This window comes from Mytilus edulis, chromosome 8 (genome assembly GCF_963676685.1).
Source record: "Mytilus edulis chromosome 8, xbMytEdul2.2, whole genome shotgun sequence".
NCBI lineage: Eukaryota > Metazoa > Mollusca > Bivalvia > Mytilida > Mytilidae > Mytilus > Mytilus edulis.
In genome coordinates, this window is record NC_092351.1 from 10,191,520 (window position 1) to 10,214,347 (window position 22,828).

At 33.2% G+C, this 22,828-nt stretch overlaps 1 protein-coding gene across 1 annotated transcript; it reads right to left on the bottom strand.

Moving 5' to 3' along the window:
- Positions 1-644: 644 nt before the first annotated feature.
- LOC139484765 (guanylate cyclase soluble subunit beta-1-like) lies at positions 645-13,228 on the bottom strand. Its single transcript, XM_071268690.1, has 8 exons — positions 13,003-13,228; positions 11,599-11,672; positions 9,588-9,688; positions 6,818-7,820; positions 6,086-6,317; positions 5,706-5,849; positions 5,262-5,416; positions 645-913 (listed from the first exon to the last, which is right to left on the bottom strand). The coding sequence occupies exons 1-8, from the start codon at positions 13,003-13,005 to the stop codon at positions 754-756; spliced, it is 1,872 nt and encodes a 623-aa protein (XP_071124791.1). The 5' UTR covers positions 13,006-13,228; the 3' UTR covers positions 645-753.
- Positions 13,229-22,828: the final 9,600 nt, after the last annotated feature.

Below are 22,828 nucleotides of genomic sequence, written 5' to 3' on the forward strand. Positions count from 1 at the left end.
ATCTGGATTCACTTGATGTCCTGATTTAAAACAAGTTAAATGCTACTTGATCATTAGCCTACCACTGGGTTGGAATCGCTATGTGCTGACCAGTTACATTGTATTCCCCAAAAGAGCAATCGCTTTTCTGTGATATATATGTTGTTGCATGGCGACTTTTCATAAGAGTGAAATATCTCTCAATATTTTAACTGTGCAAAGATATACTTTTTTTGCAGTTGTACGATGTCACAGTTGTACTTTTTATAGTTCATTTTTTAATTCAAATTATTAGTATAACATACTTTTTTTCAATAACGAGTTTACCAAATTTGTAGAAAATCAAAACTATATCAATCAATTTGCGGTAATTACATGCATTTTTTAAGCCTACAATCGTAAAGATAAAAAAGAATATGTAGTATTATTGTTAATGAGACAACTCTTCACCAAAGACATATGACACAGAAATTAACAACTATAGGTCACCGTACGGCCTTCACCAATTAGCAAATAGATATAGGAAGATGTGGTATGAGTGCCAATGAGATAGCTCTCCATCCAAATAACAATTTATAAAAGCCTTAGCAAAGTCCATATACCGCATAATCAGCTATAAAAAGGCTCCGAAATGAAAGCATGCATTATAAATCAATATAAAAAACTTTATGTTTCTAACTTTATTATCTTATTGACATCAACAATAAACAATATATCTCTAAATAAATAACTTAAACGATAAATGTATAAATAAAACTGTAAAAACAGCGACGGCTACTTAATAGTAGCCCTCTTAACAAGATTCCCTGGTCTAAAAATAGGTTTCCGCGACAGGAAGTAGCATCTCATTGGTTCTGGTTTCCCTTTCATTTGAATTGATCCTCTATACTGCAAATCAAACTCCGGATCAAAGCATTCTTCAGTTTGCAGAAACCTACAGAGAAGAAACAAAGTCATGTATATTTCGTACTCGGTACATTAAAATTAACCTTTCTTTAATGCATTTGTACTATTTACTTAGCGTACGCTAACCCGAATAATTCAGTCCCTATCCGTAATAAGGTTATTGTAGATCAGCGAAATATAACTACTGAATTATTCGAATGATAACGTTTATCATTCTTCTATCAAAAAATCGTCTTTGTACTGAAACCACCTAAGAAATCAAATTTGACAACTTTTGGTTTTTAATTTTTATACCATATCCAACAATGCCAATGATCAATCACTAATAAACACAATTGAAAGGTTTAGAGGAGGGTTTGGTGATCATAAAATTGTTTTTTCGCAACATTCTGCAGAAATTCAGTAGTTGTCACTGATCGTTTGTTGCGGTATATCATTTTTGTTTTTCATTTAATATCATTTTGTACATAAATTAGGCCGTTAGTTTTCTTGATGAAAGTTGCTAAATTCTTCATTATTTCGACATTTTTCATTTTGACAATAATTCCACATCTTGTTTTAATAATCACAGTATAAAGGGTAGCTGCGCAATATTCAACACATTTAATTGAGTCTGCATACGCGCATATAGAACAAACTCAGAATATACACGTTATAAGAGGGATCTACAAATCTAACCGAAACATCACAATTTTGAAAAGGAAAATTAACATTAAGAAAGAAAAAGCGTTTATTATAACTGTTGGTATAGACGTTTGTTGTTTGTTCATCTGGGTCATTACTAAACTATATAAACATTAAAAAGAAGAACGATTCTCATAGTCGTTTGTATTCATTTGGGTCAAAGTTTTGAACAGGAAATGAAGTGACTTCCTGTTTAAAAGAAATTACTATTATGAATTCTGAACGAGTGGTAGATACCATCAAATGTATTTAACATAGTTTCATTTACATATAACTCTTCTATCAAGGAAGGTTTCACACAATTACAACATAATAGTTGAATACAATTTTATTACTATGAAACCGTCGATTACCCACTGTATAATTGTATACTACAGAAGTTAACAGTAAATCATGTATAATATTCCTTTTCATTACAGCATGCAATCGATAGAAAAACGCTTAAATAGCACAAAATATTGGAACTTTCATCGCCTGTTCCCTGATGTGAGAAATTACCAGAGCGACAGGGAAGCAGTTATGATGCATGTTATAACAAATTGCTAACTGTACCGTGTTATTGCATTCCTTTGATATCAAACTGATATTAAAACTGTGATCGTTCATCCCACACGACATGCAATGGTAAAGGTCGTCTGGTTTGTAGGAAATTTATTTACTGCTGATTAACCCTTGTATCTGCTCTACTGTGACACGATTGAATAGTTTCATTTACAACTAAATAATACATTTGACAAATGAATTAACTTATTGACATAATGCTTGAATACAATTGTTTCTTTGCAAACACATTGTGTTGTATCGATGAGTTCATAGAAGACAACGTTAATAAAAGTAGATTTGATATGAATGCCAGTAGATGTGGTATGAATACCAGAAGATGTGATATTAATGCCAGTAGATGTGGTATGAATGCCAGTAGATGTGGTATTATGCCAGTAGATGTGGTATGAATACCAGTAGATTTGGCATGAATGCCAGTAGATGTGGTATGAATGCCAGTAGATGTGGTATGTATGCCAGTAGATGTGGTATGAATGCCAGTAGAGGTGGTATGAATGCCAGTAGATGTGGTATGAATGCCAGTAGATGTGATATGTATGCCAGTAGATGTTGTATGAATGCCAGTAGATGTGGTATGAATGCCAGTAGATGTGGTATGAATGCCAGTAGATGTGGTATGCATGCCAGTAGATGTGATATGAATGCCAGTAGATGTGGTATGAATGCCAGTAGATGTGATATGAATGCCAGTAGATGTGGTATGAATGCCAGGAGATGTGGTATGAATTTCAGTAGATGTGATACTAATGCCAGAAGTTGTGGTATGAATGCCAGTAGATGTGGTATAAATGCCAGTAGATGTGTAAGTATGCCAGTAGATGTGGTATGAATGCCAGTAGATGTGATATGAATGCCAGAAGTTGTGGTATTAATGCCAGTAGATGTGGTATGAATGCCAGTAGATGTGATATTAATGCCAGTAGATGTGATATGTATGCCAGTAGATGTGGTATGAATGCCAGGAGATGTGGTATGAATGACAGTAGATGTGGTATGAATGCCAGTAGATGTGGTATGAATGCCAGGAGATGTGGTATGTATGCCAGTAGATGTAGTATGAGTGTCAGTAGATGTGGTATGACTGCCAGTAGATGTGATATGTTTGCCAGTAGATGTGGTATGAATGCCGTTAGATGTGGTAGGAATGCCGGTAGATGTGGTATGAATGCCAATAGATGTGGTATGAATGCCGGTAGATGTTGTATGAATCCCAGTAGATGTGGTATGAATGCCAGCAGATGTGGTATGAATGCCAATGACACAAACATCTACTAAAAACTAAACTAAACCACAATGATGTCACAATAAGCAAATCCCATTCTCTGAAGTTAGCGACATTGGACCAGTATAATAAAATGTGAAATTAAACAATATATAGAGACCCAACAGCATGATCTATGCTAAAACAACAAACAAGAAACGAGTGTTGCAGGCAGAAAATGGAGTACAGATCCGTGGATTAGTAAAGAAACATAAACAATTAACCTTCCCCATCATCGAATGGTGTTGCCAAAAATTAATAATCGAACAACTGTAAAAATCAGACATCAGACTGGTATTTAGCTTAATAATTCTTATATCATTTGCATATCTATAAATACTTGAATTGGATTGGTCAATTAGAATTTTTCTCTTGGTTTACAACTCGATAAACCATGTTTCCAAAACTACTTTCGTAATCTATTCATGCGCGATACACATTCTTGCAAGGTTACTGGGATTTTTAGCAAATTGATAATATAAAATAATTGCATAACAGTTGTTTCTATTCTAATGCATATATAACAAAAAAAAGGAATAAAATAAATGCCCTAAAGCTTCATAAATGTATTAAAATAAAATGTTAATAAAATTTCGCGAAATTTCATGAAGGATTCGGCGAATTTACGTCATGGCAAAACACGACGTCACATGAATGAAAATTTTCAAGGGAAAGCTTATTTCGTTACATGTACGCTTCAAATTCGGATAATATCTAATTAAAATGAGTTTTTGAGGTAGGTGCTATTTCATTTTAGATTCTGTTGCATTTATCGGACATTTATGGTTTTTAGAAAGCCAAGATGGTGGCGTACTCCTTAGTTACGACATGCCATTGTGCTTTTGATGGTAAATATAGTAGCCGTCAAACAAATAATGTATATTAATAATAGCGTATGTTTGGCTGAAGAATTATAAGGATTAAACACATTTTTTCTAGAGGTTATTGATGTGTAATCCGGGTCTCTTACTCACAAACTTAACATAAAAGACCTTCGGACTTCTATTCAGTTTGTGAGTTAATCGCCCCGGTTTACACATCAATAACCTGTAGAAAAAATGTGTTTAATCCTATAATAAACAACTAACAAAATGGCAAAAGACATAAAGAAGCAATCTTCTAGTTCTCGCAGCTACTGACAGTTAGTGTAAATACTATTTAAACAAATAAAGAAACTTCGTCATGCGGTTACTTGTTGAAAGTTGTCTCATTTATAGTAATCATACCACACCTCCTTATTTGACTGTATCATAAGTTTGTGTCATTGTATTAAGTAACCTCTCTCGTTTAATGAGACAAAACTTTTGAATAGTAGATCATGAAAAACTACGTCTGTCAATGTCGAATTTAGATGGGTTCTTATTTTCTTAACTCTGAACTTTTATGGCCTCACACATTTAATGATGCTGTCTTTTAAAACGTTTTATCCGAGCCTATCTGATGGAAAGCCTACTTTTGGGATGAAAATCGCTGATTTATAGTTTAAAGGAAGATTAAAAGGCTTCTGTTTTTCTCTACAAAAGTTCTGGATCTACATAAGTTGTTCCTGATGATGACTTTGTTGTTTGAAATATTCCATTAAGAAAGAATTCAACAGACCTATGTACAATGTATGAAGTAAGGTGTGTGGTTTGATATTAACAAGCAACACACTGTCATTTGATATAGATTTGTTTTTATGTATACCCAATGTCTCGAGCTCTCTTTATTCATATGTGTCAAAGACAAACATCATTTTGATAATAAGGGAATTTTACAACAATATGGTAGATGTTTCAAAAGACATTAAATAGTGATGAAATGCCGTCTTACGCGCACATTTAGAATTTTAAACATATAAATTGTAACAATAAAATATTATGCTCACTTGTAAGCCGACTCTGAAACGTTTATCCGTCCTTTGACTCCCGTTGTTTCAGTCCTGCTGGTAATATTTACAGTGTTTCCAAACAAGCAATATCTGGGCATGCGCTTCCCAATAACTCCAGTCATTACTTCACCCGAATGAATACCGATGGTTATCTGTTGAAAATTGTTAACAATGATCAAACATCCAACATTATACAGTTAGAAAGATGACCCCTTCCCTCTCCGAAATGTATAAGTAGAAGTAACAATCTCTAAGTTGTTTTACTAATATGGTAATGAAAAATTTCAGACTAAGGTGATACAGAACATACGGGAACCTAGAAGTATCAAAAGCAGGTATATTGTTAGCCCTGATCGGCAATTTAACTTCTGTAGATTTTTTCATAATATTTTCTTAGAAAAAAATAAAACTTTACTTCTACATTTTTAAATATTAACCTACCATCACCCTATCACCAGTTGGATCTATAATGTGTTTAGATATCGCCATCATATCCAAAGCAAGTCTCGCTATACTTCGCGCATGATCTTTACATGCTTCCGGAAGTCCACTTACTGCCATATATTTATCACCAACAGTTTCAACCTAAATTAGAAATTAATTATATAAAATTATGTATTTTGCTAAATGGTAGCAAAAATAAAGTTTAATAATATGAAGCCTCTACTGGGTATATCTTTCCGATGTCTTACCATGTATAAACTTTTGTTTAACTAATTTGAAAGTAACGAATTTTCGACATTAGAAATCCTATAAAAAAAATACCGAAAGATTGGTAGATTATAAATCTTTTATAGAAGAAATAACAATTTATATATTACCTTGTATACATTTGGATTATTCTTTAACAAATCATCAAATTTTGTATAAACGTCATTAAGATATTTAACAATTTTCATAGCTCCATGGGCGTCCGAGTGATTCTGACAAAATTCGCTGAATCCAACGATCCCACTAAAGAGAATTGTGACACTTTCGAATTTATTTGCAGGAACTCGTCTTTGATGACGTAATTCATTTGCAACGGAGGCTGGAAGAATGGAATACATTAACCTGTAAATAGATTATGCAAAATGACATGGCTTACTGTACATACATGAGCAAGTTAAATATCAATACAAAAAAAAATCAAAATCAAATATACGAAAATGAGTTTTAAATACAGTGCGTTTTCTCTTTAAATGCATCATTTTCTGCCATATTGCAATTTTGCTGCACGCCATTTAAAATATGTTCTTCTTTACTACATTTTTGTACTTACATTCTGGTAGTAAACTTACTTTCTATCACTTCTGTTTAGTTTTGTTCCTTAATTATATACATTTCCTAGCAATTCAGTATTAGCAAACATACCGAACTAACTCTGACAAAGGCCGTACGGTGACCTATAACTGTTAATTTCTTTGTCATTTTGATCACGTGTTGAGAGTTGTCTCATTGTAAATCATACCACATCTTCCTTTTATAAATTCAAAAAAAATGGAGTCAATAAAACCAAAATCATTCAAACATTTGTGAAAAGAATACAGTAACATTTAAAATATTTCACATACTTATCTGTTTTCGCTTTCTCATCCTCAAGTTCTCTGTGAGTTTGTTGCAGTTGGTCGTTCAAAATTTCTAGTTTTCGCGCCAATTTATATTCTGCTTCAAACTTCTCAGATAACAACACGAGATCTCGGGTAGCATCATGAAGTGGAATGTCGCTCAGATATAAGTTACGCCGAGACAATTCATCTAAGTTAGCGACACTGGGCGAGCACAAGAATAACATACAGTTAGATTCAGTCACGTGGATCATTTGTCCTTTGAGTCTAAGGTGAGAGTGTTCGTTTTGTTCTACGTTATCATGGTCTATGTACAAGCCACTGGAGTCACCACCAATGGCAGACTTTGTTTTTAAAACGTAAACAGTATTAATATGGGAGAGTAAATGATTAAAGTAGAAATCCATGTGGGGTCTAACCATGTCAAAAATCATGTCAATTTTAGAGTGCCCTATTCTGAGTTTTGGTATGACTCTCATCAGAGATGTTCCAGCTTGCTGAATGATCATATTTTCATCGAAGAGAACGTGAAATGGAAACGCTCGACAGAATGTAGCTGGACTAATTTTTGGGTCCATAGATAGATTTTGTTCGTATCCTTCTATTTCGGAAACGCTTGATCTAGCGTCTGTACTTTTGTCTGTTATAGCAAACTGCACATGGTCGCATTCTTCTCCTTTTGTCTGAATAATATCTACATTAACCTCACCGTTGTGTAGTTTTAAAGCTACTTCTTTAACAATTCCAATTACGATTGGTTCTAGACCGTCACGTTCTGAATAGTAGTGCAGGACAGTTGCTCCATCTGATTCCCGTGTTGTACAACGGAATGACGGAGCTCGCATACCTGGATAGATCGTAGCTAGATGGTCGTGAAGGGCATCGAGATTTTGCAAGAAATCCTTCGTGGTTCCTCCAAGAACTTGTAAAATGGTATCGTATCCTGATTCTTGACAGAAATCGAAAAACATTTTGCCAAATAGTTCCAGGATTTGTCCTGCGGGAACGTCTGCAATAAAATCAAGATATATATGTAACTATCGTGTTATGCATGTTTTTCTAAAATACACCTCTTGAGAGACTTGTCAAATCTCCTTTTATTTACACAAAATAATTACAAGAGAAGTGGTTCATTCAAAAATGCGCTATATACATTGTAATGTTAAACCTACATAAGATCTACATTGCAACATTGGAACCAAGTTCTTGTCAATTCATGGAGATGTGTTTAAAGTTTTAAGTAAATCATGGTCAATGACATTTTGAATACATGATACTAAAATTAACCAAATATCGAACATTTGTTGGCCATAGTAATTTGAAAAAACATTTCAGACTTTAATGTTAACGTTTCTCCGTATTATACAAAAAAATGGAAGGATTTTGATGCTCATATTTTCAAAATTTCAAAAAAAATTTGTTACCTTGATTACTCAGGTTTTTTTTTACAATGTTTTGAATGTGTTTTTCAGGTTATCCGTATGTTTAACAAGAAATGTATTTGAGACCATCAGGCTAACATACATGTACACTCATGATCAAAGAAATAACACGTTTCTGGTCATACATAAATTGCGTTCCATTCATCTTATAGAAGAAACCGATAAACAACGATTTCCCGCCTAAAATTCTTGTTTTCGAGAATGTTTACATAACAAAACAAACACACGAACCTTTGATTATTTTCCCATAATTCAAAAGTTTTATAAATCTGTTGAAAATAAAATTTTTGATGAAAATGTTGCTATTTTGAATTTTAACAGCAGGTAAATTTATGTGAAAACTTATATTTACCACAAGTGTCTTATTTTACTCATTGAAGTCAGTTATTTAAAGCTTAGATGCTTATAAGCCTGATATCTTTGATGAATTTATAGATGTTAAGTATTTTTATGTGACCTTTTGTGAAAGTATGTGTCATCCTGCCAATTATCAAACTTTTTATTCCATTCACTATCTATATAGTTTGTTGAGTACCATTCGAACACTTTACCCCCGCTGTTAAAATCCAGATTCGCCGTGTCATGAAGACATAATCTGACTTAAATCGTTACTTTTCTCCTTTTAATCTTAACTAGATAATTTATCATATTCATATCACTAAGAAAAATATACTTCCGATCTTTGAAAAGTAATATAAAGTGCAGCAGTCATCATTATCTGTAAGTAAAAGTTAAACGGTTATCTCTTTTTCTGATTAAAGGGTATATCTGAGACAATCCCCAGGAGTCTTAACGTGTCAAACTTAATCTAACTTGTCATGTAGTTGTAACAGATTCGGCTAGGCTATATTTTTGCAAATAAAACAAATGAAGGAATTATTTTTATTGATTTTCGCCTTACATAATGATCTAAAGATTTTCCAAAATAGTAAACCTTACAATACATATTGGAAGCAAGGCATCTAAGAGATTGCTGTCCTCCTCGAATTTCGGAAAAGAGATGCGAAAGTTACCAAACAAAGGATCATTCAAACTCTTATGTCAAAAATAAACTAACAACACAATGGCAAAAAAGGGGAAAAGACCAAAAGCCAAAGAACAGTAGATGAAATAGAACACAACACACAAAACTAAAGACTGAAAAACACGAACCCAACCAAAATCCGGTGTTTTGATCTCATGTGCTTCAGAAGTATAAGCAGATCCTGCTCCACTTGTGACACCTGTCGTGTTGATTAAGTTTAATTTTTTTTCATCTAACATTTTTACTTTGATATGTGCGATCATTGGTCGATCTAATTCCCTGGGAAATTGAATGAAATAATGCCTCTTACTTAACACTTTAGAAGCTGCTCCAACCAGATCATAGGACAAAGAATCCTCATATACCATACGGACGAGGAAATGGCCTTCCATCTCCAACTCGGCTTCTTTTCTGAAAACAAAGAAGAAACATTTGACATAAACATAGCTAGTGCTCATGGGTTTAGTCTTGAGGTTTAATGAAATGTCCCGCGGAAAAAGTTTTCTTTCAATTTGAAAATTCAAAAGAAAACATTTAAAAAAAATACTGTATCGTTTAGTTTTGTACTTTGGTGTGACTAGTAGAAGAATAATTTAAACAATTTATTACGTTTAGAAAGCTGAATGATGTAAAATTATAATATAAACAGGTGACTTTGGTGAAATATAGCTTGAAATAAAGGAGAAGGCAAATCTTAGAGCGGATTGTTGTTGATTAACTTTGTCGATCAGGATGGCTCAAATTGCAACCTTGAAAGATTGGGAAAATTTCGAGCATTAATTTACCAAAAAACATCAAGGATAATTGTTTTATATCCTAAATCAAAATTCTTTTCGAAGTAAAGTTGTGTATTGTCTTTAAGATACAAATTAAATCATATCGGTTATTGATGTCGTTTAATACACAATTTAATAAAAACAAGTAAAATTTGCATACACTTTGGTATTTAGATTTAACTCCTTTTTATCCAGTCTCGGACTTTCACCACGTGAATGAAAAATTAATCAAATTCAGGAGCCATTGGTCATTACTCCTTCAGAATTGAAAGGATCATTCTATAATATTGACCACCACGCATACTTATAATATGTGTTTACTGTCTCGGGTGCATACTGCGGTTTTTTTTAAATATTGACATGTGTATTGACTCTAAAAAATTATGTTTTAAAATGTTTGAATGAGATTTCTTCATAATATTAAATACAAATATAAGTATGTTTATTTTATTGACGATTTACGGTGTAAGAAATGATATACATGAAATTAAGAATGGAAATGGGGAATATATCAAAAAGACAACAACCCGACCAAAGAGCAGTTAACAACCGAAAGCCACCAATAGGTATTCAATGCAGCAAGAAAATCCCGCACCCTGGAGGTGGTATGATATATTTCATCTCTTAAAAACACTCTGTGTTAACTTCTTAGAAGACCATTCCTTGCTCTTACCCTCCTAAATGTCATGCGCTTAGTTTACAAGCATAAAATGATTACAATTTTGGAGTCTTTTTATCAATTAAATCTATCCATTCGTGAATGATATAAAATAGAGATTTCCTGCATAAATTTAACAAGTATAAGTAATGGTGATGAACAACCATTGTACATATGTACATACATAAAATGTACATCTTTCAATTTTAACAATTTGTTTTATTCGGTTGGTATTTCTTTTCCATTAATCAGCAAACGAACTAATTTGATCATTTGCTGAAACAAGCAGATTGGAGTGGACAAAAACATTGAAAAAGCAAAATGCATCACATTTTTACAGTAAGAAAAATATACCAAAAATGTAATAAATTACACTAATTTGTCTTTCTATCATTGAACATCGTTATAAATTGAATGCTACAGCTGTTGATGTTACTGATTTATGTATGTGATTAAGTTTTTAAACAAATTATTCAATGTGAGATTAGATACAACTTTGTTAATGTCAAACTATCTGTCATCCACTGATCAGTTCCTTTATCATCTGCATTATACATGACTTTGTACTAGACATATCTTCTGCATTGATATGTATATATAGCTTGTTAATATTTTCTATTGCAATAGTTTATGTTTTTTTTTTCAATAAGAATTTGCAAATGATTATTTTCTCACTCAACATGAATATTCACCCTTCAAGTCATAACAATAAATTAATTTAAAATAAAAATTACATTGAATATATATGAATGCACATTTTTACCCATATGGGTTGAAGGCATAAATCAATATAATAAAAATTACATATAATTGAAAATGTTCAAAAACTCCCTCCAGGTTTACAAAATGAAGCCGGACTAGTTCATGATTTTTATTCGTGTACGTACTTGATGGCTTCCCATGCCTCTTCACCAAACTTCCGGAGAACCAACAACTCCAAAGCATAATTGACGAAACCATACTGAAAAAAATCAAATATTATAAAATAAATAGCTGTAGGTATGAAGTTTAACATTACTGCGAGTTTCTTATTGTTATCAATGAACGGGATGCTTTTAATACATAATCAACTACTAGGCCGCTTATAGTAAGTTCGCAATAAGAGGAGCTAATACGGTTTGCATTTGTAGAATATTTTGCCCAAAAAAATCAATGCTGTATTGCTTGTATCCCGATTCGTCTGGTATAGTTAATGCATCTCTCTGACCTTCTCCAACTGTCTCGGACTTCTGTTGCCTCTCTGTATTGTACTTTATATTTGTCCTTTTGGCAGCCAACTAGATACAATAGTTATAATACTGATTTATTCGATGTGAATAAAATGTGATGTGGGGGTATACATTGTCCTCAAATCAATTTTAAATCGAATAGTAATTTACATATACGATCTTTTGTGTTCTGTAAAACAGTTTAGTTATATGGGATTTTTCAATGTTATAAATATTCAATAAAGTCAAATTGACGATCATTTTAACTTAGATTGAGCTTTACTTTACATCTTTGATTTAAATAATCATCTGATTTCTAGTTCTGACATGATTTAATACAATCCTGTGATCTTAATGTAAAGTTGTAAGCCTCCTCATAACACATACTCATAGCAATAATCTGACCAAATAAAATAAATCACAGGCTTTTAATTTTTAAATTTAATCAAATTTTTACAACTTATCCGTGACTCGATTGACAAAAGTGACAGAGTACTTTCTTAAAGAATTTAAATGACTTTGATGACATCAATAACAATTTAAATGCGGGTTCAATTTATTTTAATATGTACCCAGTGATGGAATTAAATCTTTAATAAAGCTTGATGTTTAAATTTTCTTTGCTTAAAGTAACACCTTTGAAATATCGTTCAATAACATTAGAAAATCTTTTACAATATGAATGCATGTTACATTTTATATACTCAGATATGATATGAATATTATACTACATAATTATTGCACAGTCATACATCGCGATCTTTAATAACCAGGAAAATATTAAATCTATTGATAAAACTACAAACCGAATCTTTAATTAAGACAAACAAACTAATTGGTTTTCCGTCATGATAAATACAAAACAAAACACTATCACAGAAGAACGAGGCTAATATGTTTTTCCGCAGCATTTTTATATCGATGTTAGATAAACGATTTGATGTCTATAAAACGATCACTAATTACGTATTAATATAATCTTAACAAAGAGTTGCATGCATTAGTAAAGAAATTAGAATAAAACTTAAATGCTTAACTTAAAAAGCTATATAAATATAGCAGAGAAATGATTTGAGAGCTTACCATGATTTGGTTTCTTGATCACACGCCGTGTATCGATCACTGGTCTAGGCTATAAACATAATACAGGTATTCACCATAAATATACACAAGTACTCTCAGGGATATAAAATCTCCCAATAAAATGTAAATACTACTTCTTGTTTAACTATGGAGGTCAAATTCTGCAGTAGAAAATCTCTGTGTAAACTAAACGCTGACGATATTGTAAACACTGGTTAAGGTGTGAGGGGATGAAAGCTAGGGATTTAAAACCAATTATATATACAAAGCTTAACTTAAAGCGGAATGTAATTACATCGGACAAGAATTTCTCTTTGGATGATAACCAGGGGTTTGTATACATCTTTCGTCGCTTGTGGATGAATGGTTTTATAAATATAGTACAAGAAACTGAAATGCCGTGCGTGGCTTAGCTGCTTTTTATGTGTCAGGGAGCTGTTCACAGATTTCACACATACATCTGGAGATAACAGCTCAGACAATAAAAAGAACACAACGAGGCGGATCCATGGGCATGGAGCGATGGACCTTATGGAGGTCCATGTATGGTTATTACATAGTATTTTTACAAGTCGAGCCCCTGACGTTAACGTATTGGTCCCCAACCTCCTCCGCCCTTTTTATATTCCTGGATCCGCACCTGACAGAGAATAAGCGACAATTTTAGAATCCAAAAAAGCAATCAGGGAAAGTAAATGGCTGCGTAAAAAGAATTACAACTGGCCACAAATGAACATTTAATCTGAGTCAGAAGTTCTAAGACTGCGAAAATATATTTGCATTCAAAATTGAATAATTGAAAATTTTTGGTGTTTACGGAGAAAACTGCAGTAATGGTTGTCGGACAAATGGGCTGTCGGAATAATGGCATGTAACCATAATAAAGTAATAAATATTTTTTAATCATTTAACGTCAGTTATAATTTCTTTAATCCTTACTTTGTCTTCTTTATAATTGAAACATAATGCGACCAAGATGAACATGGTAGGTCATACAAACTAAGTATAAACTGACAAGAAGTCTTATTAGTTCATATTTTTGCCATACATACATGTACCAATTGAAGATACACAAATATTTATCTTTAAGAGTGAATCAAATTCGACCCCGCAAATTTTTTAAATGAAGAAGGAAGAACATGTATTGAAGTTTACTAAATTTTCTACCCATTTCCGTGTTTTGATTGTCAAACTACGTTTGAGAGCAACTATGAAAGTTTTATTTAAATTTAATGACATTCTTATCGTTATCAGAAATATAATACATTACTTTATAAAAACTCATGTTTTTTTTACAACCAAATGTTTCCCACAACACGTAACGAACAGTCTAATAATTCTTCACTATTGTCAACAGTGACCGGATGAACAGCGATTCTTCATTAAATATTGTTAGTCAACAGTGAACAATTCTTCACTGTAAAGCAAACATTGGCCTAGAATAGAATCGGCAAATAATGTATGCCTTACTACGTACATGTATACATGTATTTATAAAAGTAATAAGCATATACCAAGTTGGAATACAAATAAAGTTGAAAGAGGAAAGTCAATGGCATGACCAAATGAAAACGTTTATTAAAAGCTTTTCAAAGATTGAAAATAAACAATATCAGAAGCTACGGTGAACTCTGGAAGGCTGAACCGTAACTGTTCCTAAATGACTTGTGGAAGTGTACACAGTTAAACTTACGCGATACTTCATCATGATTCATATTCATCTTTATAATGATAAACATTTAAATAGGGAAGTTTCGACTAAGGAGTGTACATGTATATCTGTGGTCGTTTTTGTATCAGATTTTCAGTAACGGCCAACAAAGTCAAAACGGTGCCTGTTAACTTCAGAAATGATTGCTAAAATAGTTTACCATTAAACTCCCTCTATTCAATAGCTTTCCCTCCATCAAGGAAATCGCGACCTTGAGTACGAACTGAGATATATGCATTATATATAAAGGCACTACTAAGCTGTTGGTTATTGTTATAACACAGTGTTATGGCGCACTACTAGTTTTCAAATGTAGTACAATACAGAGTGTTGGCGGCTCATGTAAGTTCCTTCAGTACAACGTATTAGGTAATGAAAGAATTCTTTTTTTTCAGATTACCATCTGTCTTGATATTTAGCATTTTTTTACTACTCTGACAGACATACAACTTATTTAAAATATAGTTATGTTCCCAGTTGCTCTCTTTAATGCCCGCGTCACACTGTCCCGATTTTTATATACGATGGACACCCGAATGCGAAAATTGTAAGTTCGTACGAAGTTGGTCCCGATCTCGTTAAAATACCAAAAAGTGACCGAAGCAAGTACGATGAATAACGAAGTCTATACGATGGTGCCGAAATTATATACGATAGCAAAAGATGGACATACGAAGGTTAACCGAAGACGGGTATTTAGCTTCATATCTCAGCCAAAGCCTACACGATGGAGCACGAAGGCTACACGATGGATTACGAAGGCTACACGATGGATTACGATGATGGCACGATGGCCATACGATGTCTAAAAGATACGAACAGAATTTCGACAACATATCGTTTCTGTACAAGTCTGCCATGCATGGCGGGAAATCGATCTTTTTGTCTTATTCTTATAAAACTTAGTTTATTATCCCCTCGCCTACTACATGTAAGTTGCGTGTAGATAAAATTGTTATGGACACTCTAGAACCAAAATGCTCAAAACTTGGTATGGTGTTACTCGTTAAGAATATCTTAAGGCTATTGACTTTAAAGTTCAAAGGTCAAGGTCACAGTGGCAGTTGTAATACAAGGCAATATCACCCTTGTGGACACTCTAAAACAAATATGCTTCAAAAGATTTTAACCACATTTGGTATATTGTTCCTCCTTGTAATGATCTTACATTTTTTACGTTCACGGCCAAAATTCAAGGTCATGCAGATGGACTTGTTTTTTCTCCTTGAAATAGCATAATACACAGGAAATTGGTTGCTCATTTTTTTACCTGCTGGTTCTAAAGACAATATTAAAAGTATTTCCAGTTACTGAATGTTTTGGTTGTTTTCTAAAAAAAATAGTTTATGTATCAAATATGCATATTCAATTTACCATTTTCTGCATGTGTCATATACAAATATAGTGTCTATATTTGTCCCCAATATGTTACACACGAGGGGATGTCACGCTCGGCATTACCTTGTTTGAACTGTAAAATGTGTGCACTAGTCTGAATAATCACCCATAATTATGCCCATGTTTACTGATCTATCTTAAAGGTAAGGTAATGGGTTCGTTGTTCCCTTTTATTCAAAAAGAGCTCTTTCCAGGAGAATATCATAATAATATAGACAAAAGGAAGGATGTGGGGAAAGCAACAAATGCGGCAAAATATGACATATAGAAAACAAAATGGTTATGGAGTAAACATTCGTGTGACAACAACTCAGACGATACATAAAAAATCAGAATAATGAAGAAAAAGTTGGTTTCCCTATATACGTGTACCTGTAGTGTTGGTGTACGAGGCGCGTTTATGATTTTCATTATGTTACTTGATATGAAAAATTGACAAAAAATACTATTTTACTTTAAATGTATTTTAGCGCGAAAATTAACTTACATTTAGCTGGATTTATTGCCGTCGTAGTTCCATCTTGTCGCCTTCTTACTTTTATTCGATGGCAACACGACCGGATTACTAGGTCTTCACGAAGTCGTGTTGCCATCGTAAGACCTTCGGGTATCTACGTGATTCATTCGTGTAGACATCGTAATGTCAAAACTGCCCGATGGAAACGATTGAAACACGAATGCAATACGATGTGCACAGATGCATTCCCGGTGACATTACGATGGTGAGGAGGATGATACGAACTCAATACGAACCCTCAACATCGGACGCACCTTCGGAGATTTTTTAACATGTTAAAAAATTTAGAACCCTTCCCGAAGTTGTCCCCGAAGGCTAGAAAAAGTGGCCGATGGTTCTACGATGGTTAAAGAAGGCACTACGAATAGCCCGATCTGGATACGATCAGTCCCGATTTAGAAAATTTCCATTATCGTGTTGCCATCGGCGTAAAAATCGGGACAGTGTGACGCGGGCATAAATGAATACAGTATTAAACAATGCTAAAAACGGCAGTGGTCGATGTCCTTCATCAAATAACTTTTGGTAATAAATTAAATATAAAAAAGAAGACTGCGTGGTATGATTTCAATGAAACAACTCTCCACAAGAAAACAAATGACACAAAAATTAACAACTCTAAGCTTGCTTTTGATAATACACTGATCTTGCTCTCTGTAATATATAAAGCGTGCTTATAATATCTACGAGGATTTCTTTTTAATACGTTAAATGGTAATACAAGTGGTATCTACTAATACTAAAATAACGAGGTCCAATTTGTCAGCCGTCATGGGGTAAAAACGAAAAATCAAAGAATTCAATTTTATATAAAGCCAATATAGGACAATGGTGTTGATTAAAAATTACACCACTCCAGACCCTTTTGTTTTCCACATAATTAATATTGCCAATAATTAACAAGTTCCGGGTCGAATCCGATACCTTGATACCAATAGTATATTCACCTGTTATCTATTACCTTGTCTGTACGTTCCGCATCTGACAGGCGCACCACCAAACGGTGTATTTCGGATTTTTCTATATATACGGGTCATAATCACAGGGTTTACACTACTAAATTCAATCATTGTCAAATTGTTCCCAATTGTAGTATTTTAAACAGTAATTCATTCTAAGATGACAATACGAATACTAAAAATCTAGACTTAAAATAAGGCGTATAAGCACAGTTTTCCATTTGTTAGCGGGCATGACGTAAAACAGCGAATCAAAGAATTCAACAATATTTATAACTAATATAGGACAATGCTGTTGATTAAAAAAATACTCCATTCCTGGACCTTTTGTTTTCCAAATAATTAATATTACTAATAATTGATAAGTTCCAGGTCGACGGGTTCAAACAAAAAGATTTTGAAAGCTGAGAAAACTGTGCATCTTATAATCGGCATGACTTTACCAGATGACAATCCCAATACTAAAATAAGGCTTACGCATAGTTATACACTTTAGTTCAGTCACGGACCCGCGATATCACGGTGTGTTCTAGTTGTTTACATTTTTGCGCTTTTGTAATTTCGGTATCATAGCTAAGAATATCGTCGTGTTGTGAAGGGTAGTTTGTGATAACTTTGAATTCTGACGACCTTTTTAAGACGGGTCGATTTCGTGAAACAACTACAGAACATACTTTCAAATTGCTGACCAAGACTTGCAGCGTAATGTTTCTCTTCCTGAGTTAATAAAATATATATTTTAAGGAGATAAATCATTCGATTTTCACGAAAAGAAACCTTTATAAGATGTCATATGCATTTAATTCCAAAATTTGGTGGTGTCGACTGAATCATCTCTGTTGAAATTTGGAGTTTGAGAGAGGGGAGTTCACGGTAAAAAATTCGGGGGTTGTGTATGAGTTGTCTATTGAGAATTTGATTTATAAAAAATAAACCACATAAAGTAGTGCAATAACACATGTACTTTGGTAATGGTGATTCAGACTTGCAGCGGCATGTTTCTGTCTCGAAATAATGAAAGATCCATTTTAAATTGTAGATAAATCATAAATCACTTGATTTCCAAGAAAATGAAGCCTATACATTAAGTGTATGTTTCGTCTATGTGTCAGGTTTACATTGTTAAAGGCTCTGTAGGTTAGTGGTGTCAGTTTAGTTATAGCAGTATAATTGTTAAAGGGGTAAACAAAATAAAATAGGTTATGATAGGATCGAAGCATTGTTGCTTTTCCAAAAACAAGTTGTACATAAATGACAAGAAAAATGTTGCAACAGATGAGAAAAAATTACAAAAATGTGTGTTTTTTTTTATTAAAGTATAAATTTCAATAGCATTTGATCATTTTATATGACCAGTATTTAATCTTTGTGATTACCATGGTTCAAAGTATATCTTAAACGGATCTGTAAGTTTTTATTACAAGACTTAACTTTTTGTAAAACATTTTTATAAACAAAATATTTGAGAACTGGCAATCGTATCATCAATATTGATAAAGCATTTAGGTCTCTATGTTTACATTATCATCGGATGAAGTCAATATAGGAAACCTTAAAACAAACAATTGTCAATGATCAAACAGTAGAGTACGGAAGTCAATACGGCTTCTATTAACAAAGATCTCTATTGATTTCATCTCAACCAAATCAATAGCATTCCAAGTTTAGACGGATTTTACGGGAACACGAAATGAATTAAGATTTAACTTTAACAGTGCGGAGGAACATCAATTGTTTTATTTTAATTAGCAGAGTCATTTTGTTTTACATAGAACATCAATTATTTTATTTTAATTAGTAGAGACATTTTGTTTCACATGTGAATCTAAATGTTAAGTTAAATAGCGAAAGCATGTCTTTAAGAACCTAATTATTTGTGACATTTGAAGAACCTTTAAAGGCCCAATCCTAAGCACGAAACATTTAAGAAATAGTTTCAATGTTTGAATAATGCATGTAATCATTGTCGTTGCTGCTTCTCTTTTGCTCTTTTACGGCTATTGTCAGTCGTTAGAATCATTTTTGATGATTTGGATTTGAAATATAAATAAGTTGTATGTTTGATAATTGAGTTGTTTTTCAAACACTGCATGATATTTCATTTATTTGTAATATGCGGTAACTTTTTAATCGAGATCTAGTTGCAGTATTTTCTATCTTAGAAAAGATGTAGGACGATGTGTAATTGCTTTAGAAAGAACTAACGGAACTACATTTTGTAGTTTATGTTTAATGCCAAGAAGTTTTACATGTCCCGCTCCTAATGTTGCCTGGTTTTGGGCCAACCCCTATTTTAAAATTTGAATCCGAATCTGTTTTATTATAGTCTGATGAAAGCTAAGATTCGTATCAATTCATTTAATATCTGTCACCAGCAAAATTCTAGAACATATCAAATGCAGGCACATCCTAAAACATCTGGGAAAAAATCCTAACTAACTTAAACTGATTCAGGCCGGGATAATCTTGTGAAACACAAATCATCACTGCCATCAATGACTTTTTACAAGAACATAAAAATAGGCATCAAATAGAGATAATCATAGTAGACTCCTTCAAGTCATTTGATTAAGTACCGCATAACAAATTACTCCCTAAACTAGACATTTTGGAACAAAAGGAAATACAAACAAATGGCTATCAAATTTCTTAACTGCCAGAATAATGCACACCATCGTGGAAGGATTAATATCGTGCGAAACATCAGTTGACTCTAGGTTATCACAGGGTCTGTCTTATGACCAATCCTGATTCTATGTCACATAAACGACCTGCCATTCAACGTAACACCATAAGTAAGACTATTTGCAGACGATCGCCTGCTATACTTAACTTTAAAAGCTTAGGGACGACATCAAAAGTTCAATGAAGGATAAAAAACTTAATTCATATATTTTTTTTAATGACCCCCCTACCCCCCTCTCAACTTAATTTGGGAAAAATTAATTGACCAATTAGAATGCATGTAAAATCGATGTCAATTTAAACAAAACTTGAAGCAGTTTGACCCCCCCCCCCTTCAACCTTCCACCCACCCCCAAACTATTTGAATTAAGTTTTTTTTATCCTTCATTGATTTTTTGATGTCGTCCCTTACCAAGACAAAGTCAAACTACAATCAGATTTGAATCAACTAGAAATTTTGGCCGACAAATGGGCGCAAAAAAATACCAATTAAAAACAGACAAATTCTACACACTAAATAAACATCATACAATACGTACAATTAAACCCATACATATGACTTCTATATCAAATGACCTTAAATGGAGTTACAACATCAACAACATCAGCAAGATATCCAACGCCATATTGGGATTTTATAGGAGGAATTTGAAGAACGTACCAGACAATATATAAAAGCAGCATACATATTCCAAGTAAGATCTAAAATAGAACATGGCGAATCCATCTGGAACCCATATATGAAGGGCGATGAGCGACAAATTATAAATAAAACCACAGGACTTAAAGTGGCAGACAGCAATGAATCACAATACAAACAGTTATTCTTCGTGGAAACAACGATTCACTTGAACCAACTGCCAGTTAAAGTTGTGCATGCAGATTCTGTAGAGGCATCCAAGACCGCTATACGGGAACACCGCCCGTAACAACGGTGCTTTCTCCACCGTTTATAAAAGCCTAAATGGGATTGTACACGTACCAATGTAGATAAAGATACAACAGATGTGATGATTACAATTTAACGTTGTCAATGATTTAATCTAAACTCAAAACCACATAAATACTCGTTCTACGTTCTGGCCTTGCAGTCATAAAAAAGTTCAAGTACACAATTATTGTAGTTAGATTCAGAATTCAGCCAAGTAAAATACTGGATTGAGTGTTTCGAGCACATGTGATGTACCGTTCCTTGTATACGATGGTTTGTAACTTAATCAATACTGTGACCGTCTTGATAGTCTATCGACATACCTTGTCCATGTTTGCGCCACTCCTTTGAAGTTTAGGTCTATACTGACATTATTACTTCATTATTTATCTATTTGTCGTTTGCTTTTTGTTGCACTTCAGTGTTCTGTTGTTTCGTGGTCTTCCTCTTATAGTTGATAGGTTTTCCTCGGTTTTAGTTTGTAACCCGGATTTGTTTTCTCTCAATGGATTTATGTCTTTTGAACAGCGGTATACTACTGTAACCTTCTTTTTTGGTAAAGTACAGTCTGATTTATCTTCTTCTATATGCATGCAAGATCGTTTTACAAAGAGTTGTATAAATGCGTATCGGTACTTTGCGTCAGTGTAAAGAATATATATTAGAGCGCATGTCTATTAAAAAAACTCATAATGAATACCAGGATTAAAATGTGTATGCCATACGCGCGTTCGTCCACAAAAGACTCACCAGTGACGCTCATAGCGATGAAAAAAGGGCTAGAAATACATGACTGTATGATATAATGGTATATTGAAGTAATCTTCTTTTATATAGGGTAAAGCTTAAAAAAGTAAAGAAGAATACAGTACGATGAACTTGATTTAGCAGCAAAATTTACTGAGTTACCTATGGGCGATGAAATGTGTCTATCAAGGTGCTAATTTAAGACTTTTAATTAATCCGAAGTATCAGTGGTGTAAAAAAAGCAATCAATCTAAAACCAAAATTATGTAACACATAATTAAACAAAAACTACGCACTTTTTGATAAAGATTGTTATATATAGTGCATGATTTCTATCAAATTTTATTTCGGTTTTATGATGAAATAGTTCTGAAAGTAAAAAGTACAAGAAAGTCCTAAGTGCAAATGTTCTGTCTTAACACTAACAGACATTTGATGTAGACGGGAGAGGAGGGGGTTAAAATACAAAAAAAAAAGAGTGAAAGGATCATTAATTTGTTGAATTTATGTGTCTGGGTTTAAACTAGAAAACGATGATTGAGATATACAAGAGATTCAAACTATCGAATACATGTACCCCTTACAAATGATATAGTCACAGAAGACAATATAAATTATAATCCGTAAAATTTGGCATAATCATGAACTCATGATCCTGACTCACATATGAATTGTCAGAAATTATGGCTTTTATTTGTCCTGAGCAACCGTTTACCCTTCAATCGTATATCCGATAACTCACGAATTTCAGTTGTTTCAGAAGCTATATCTGACTCTTTCTACGTTGAATTTCATGGGGAATTGTTTAATTATCTTTTTCTTTTCTTGTCTTAAATTGTCATAACGTTTTTGTATTATTTCGTGATTAGAGCTTATGT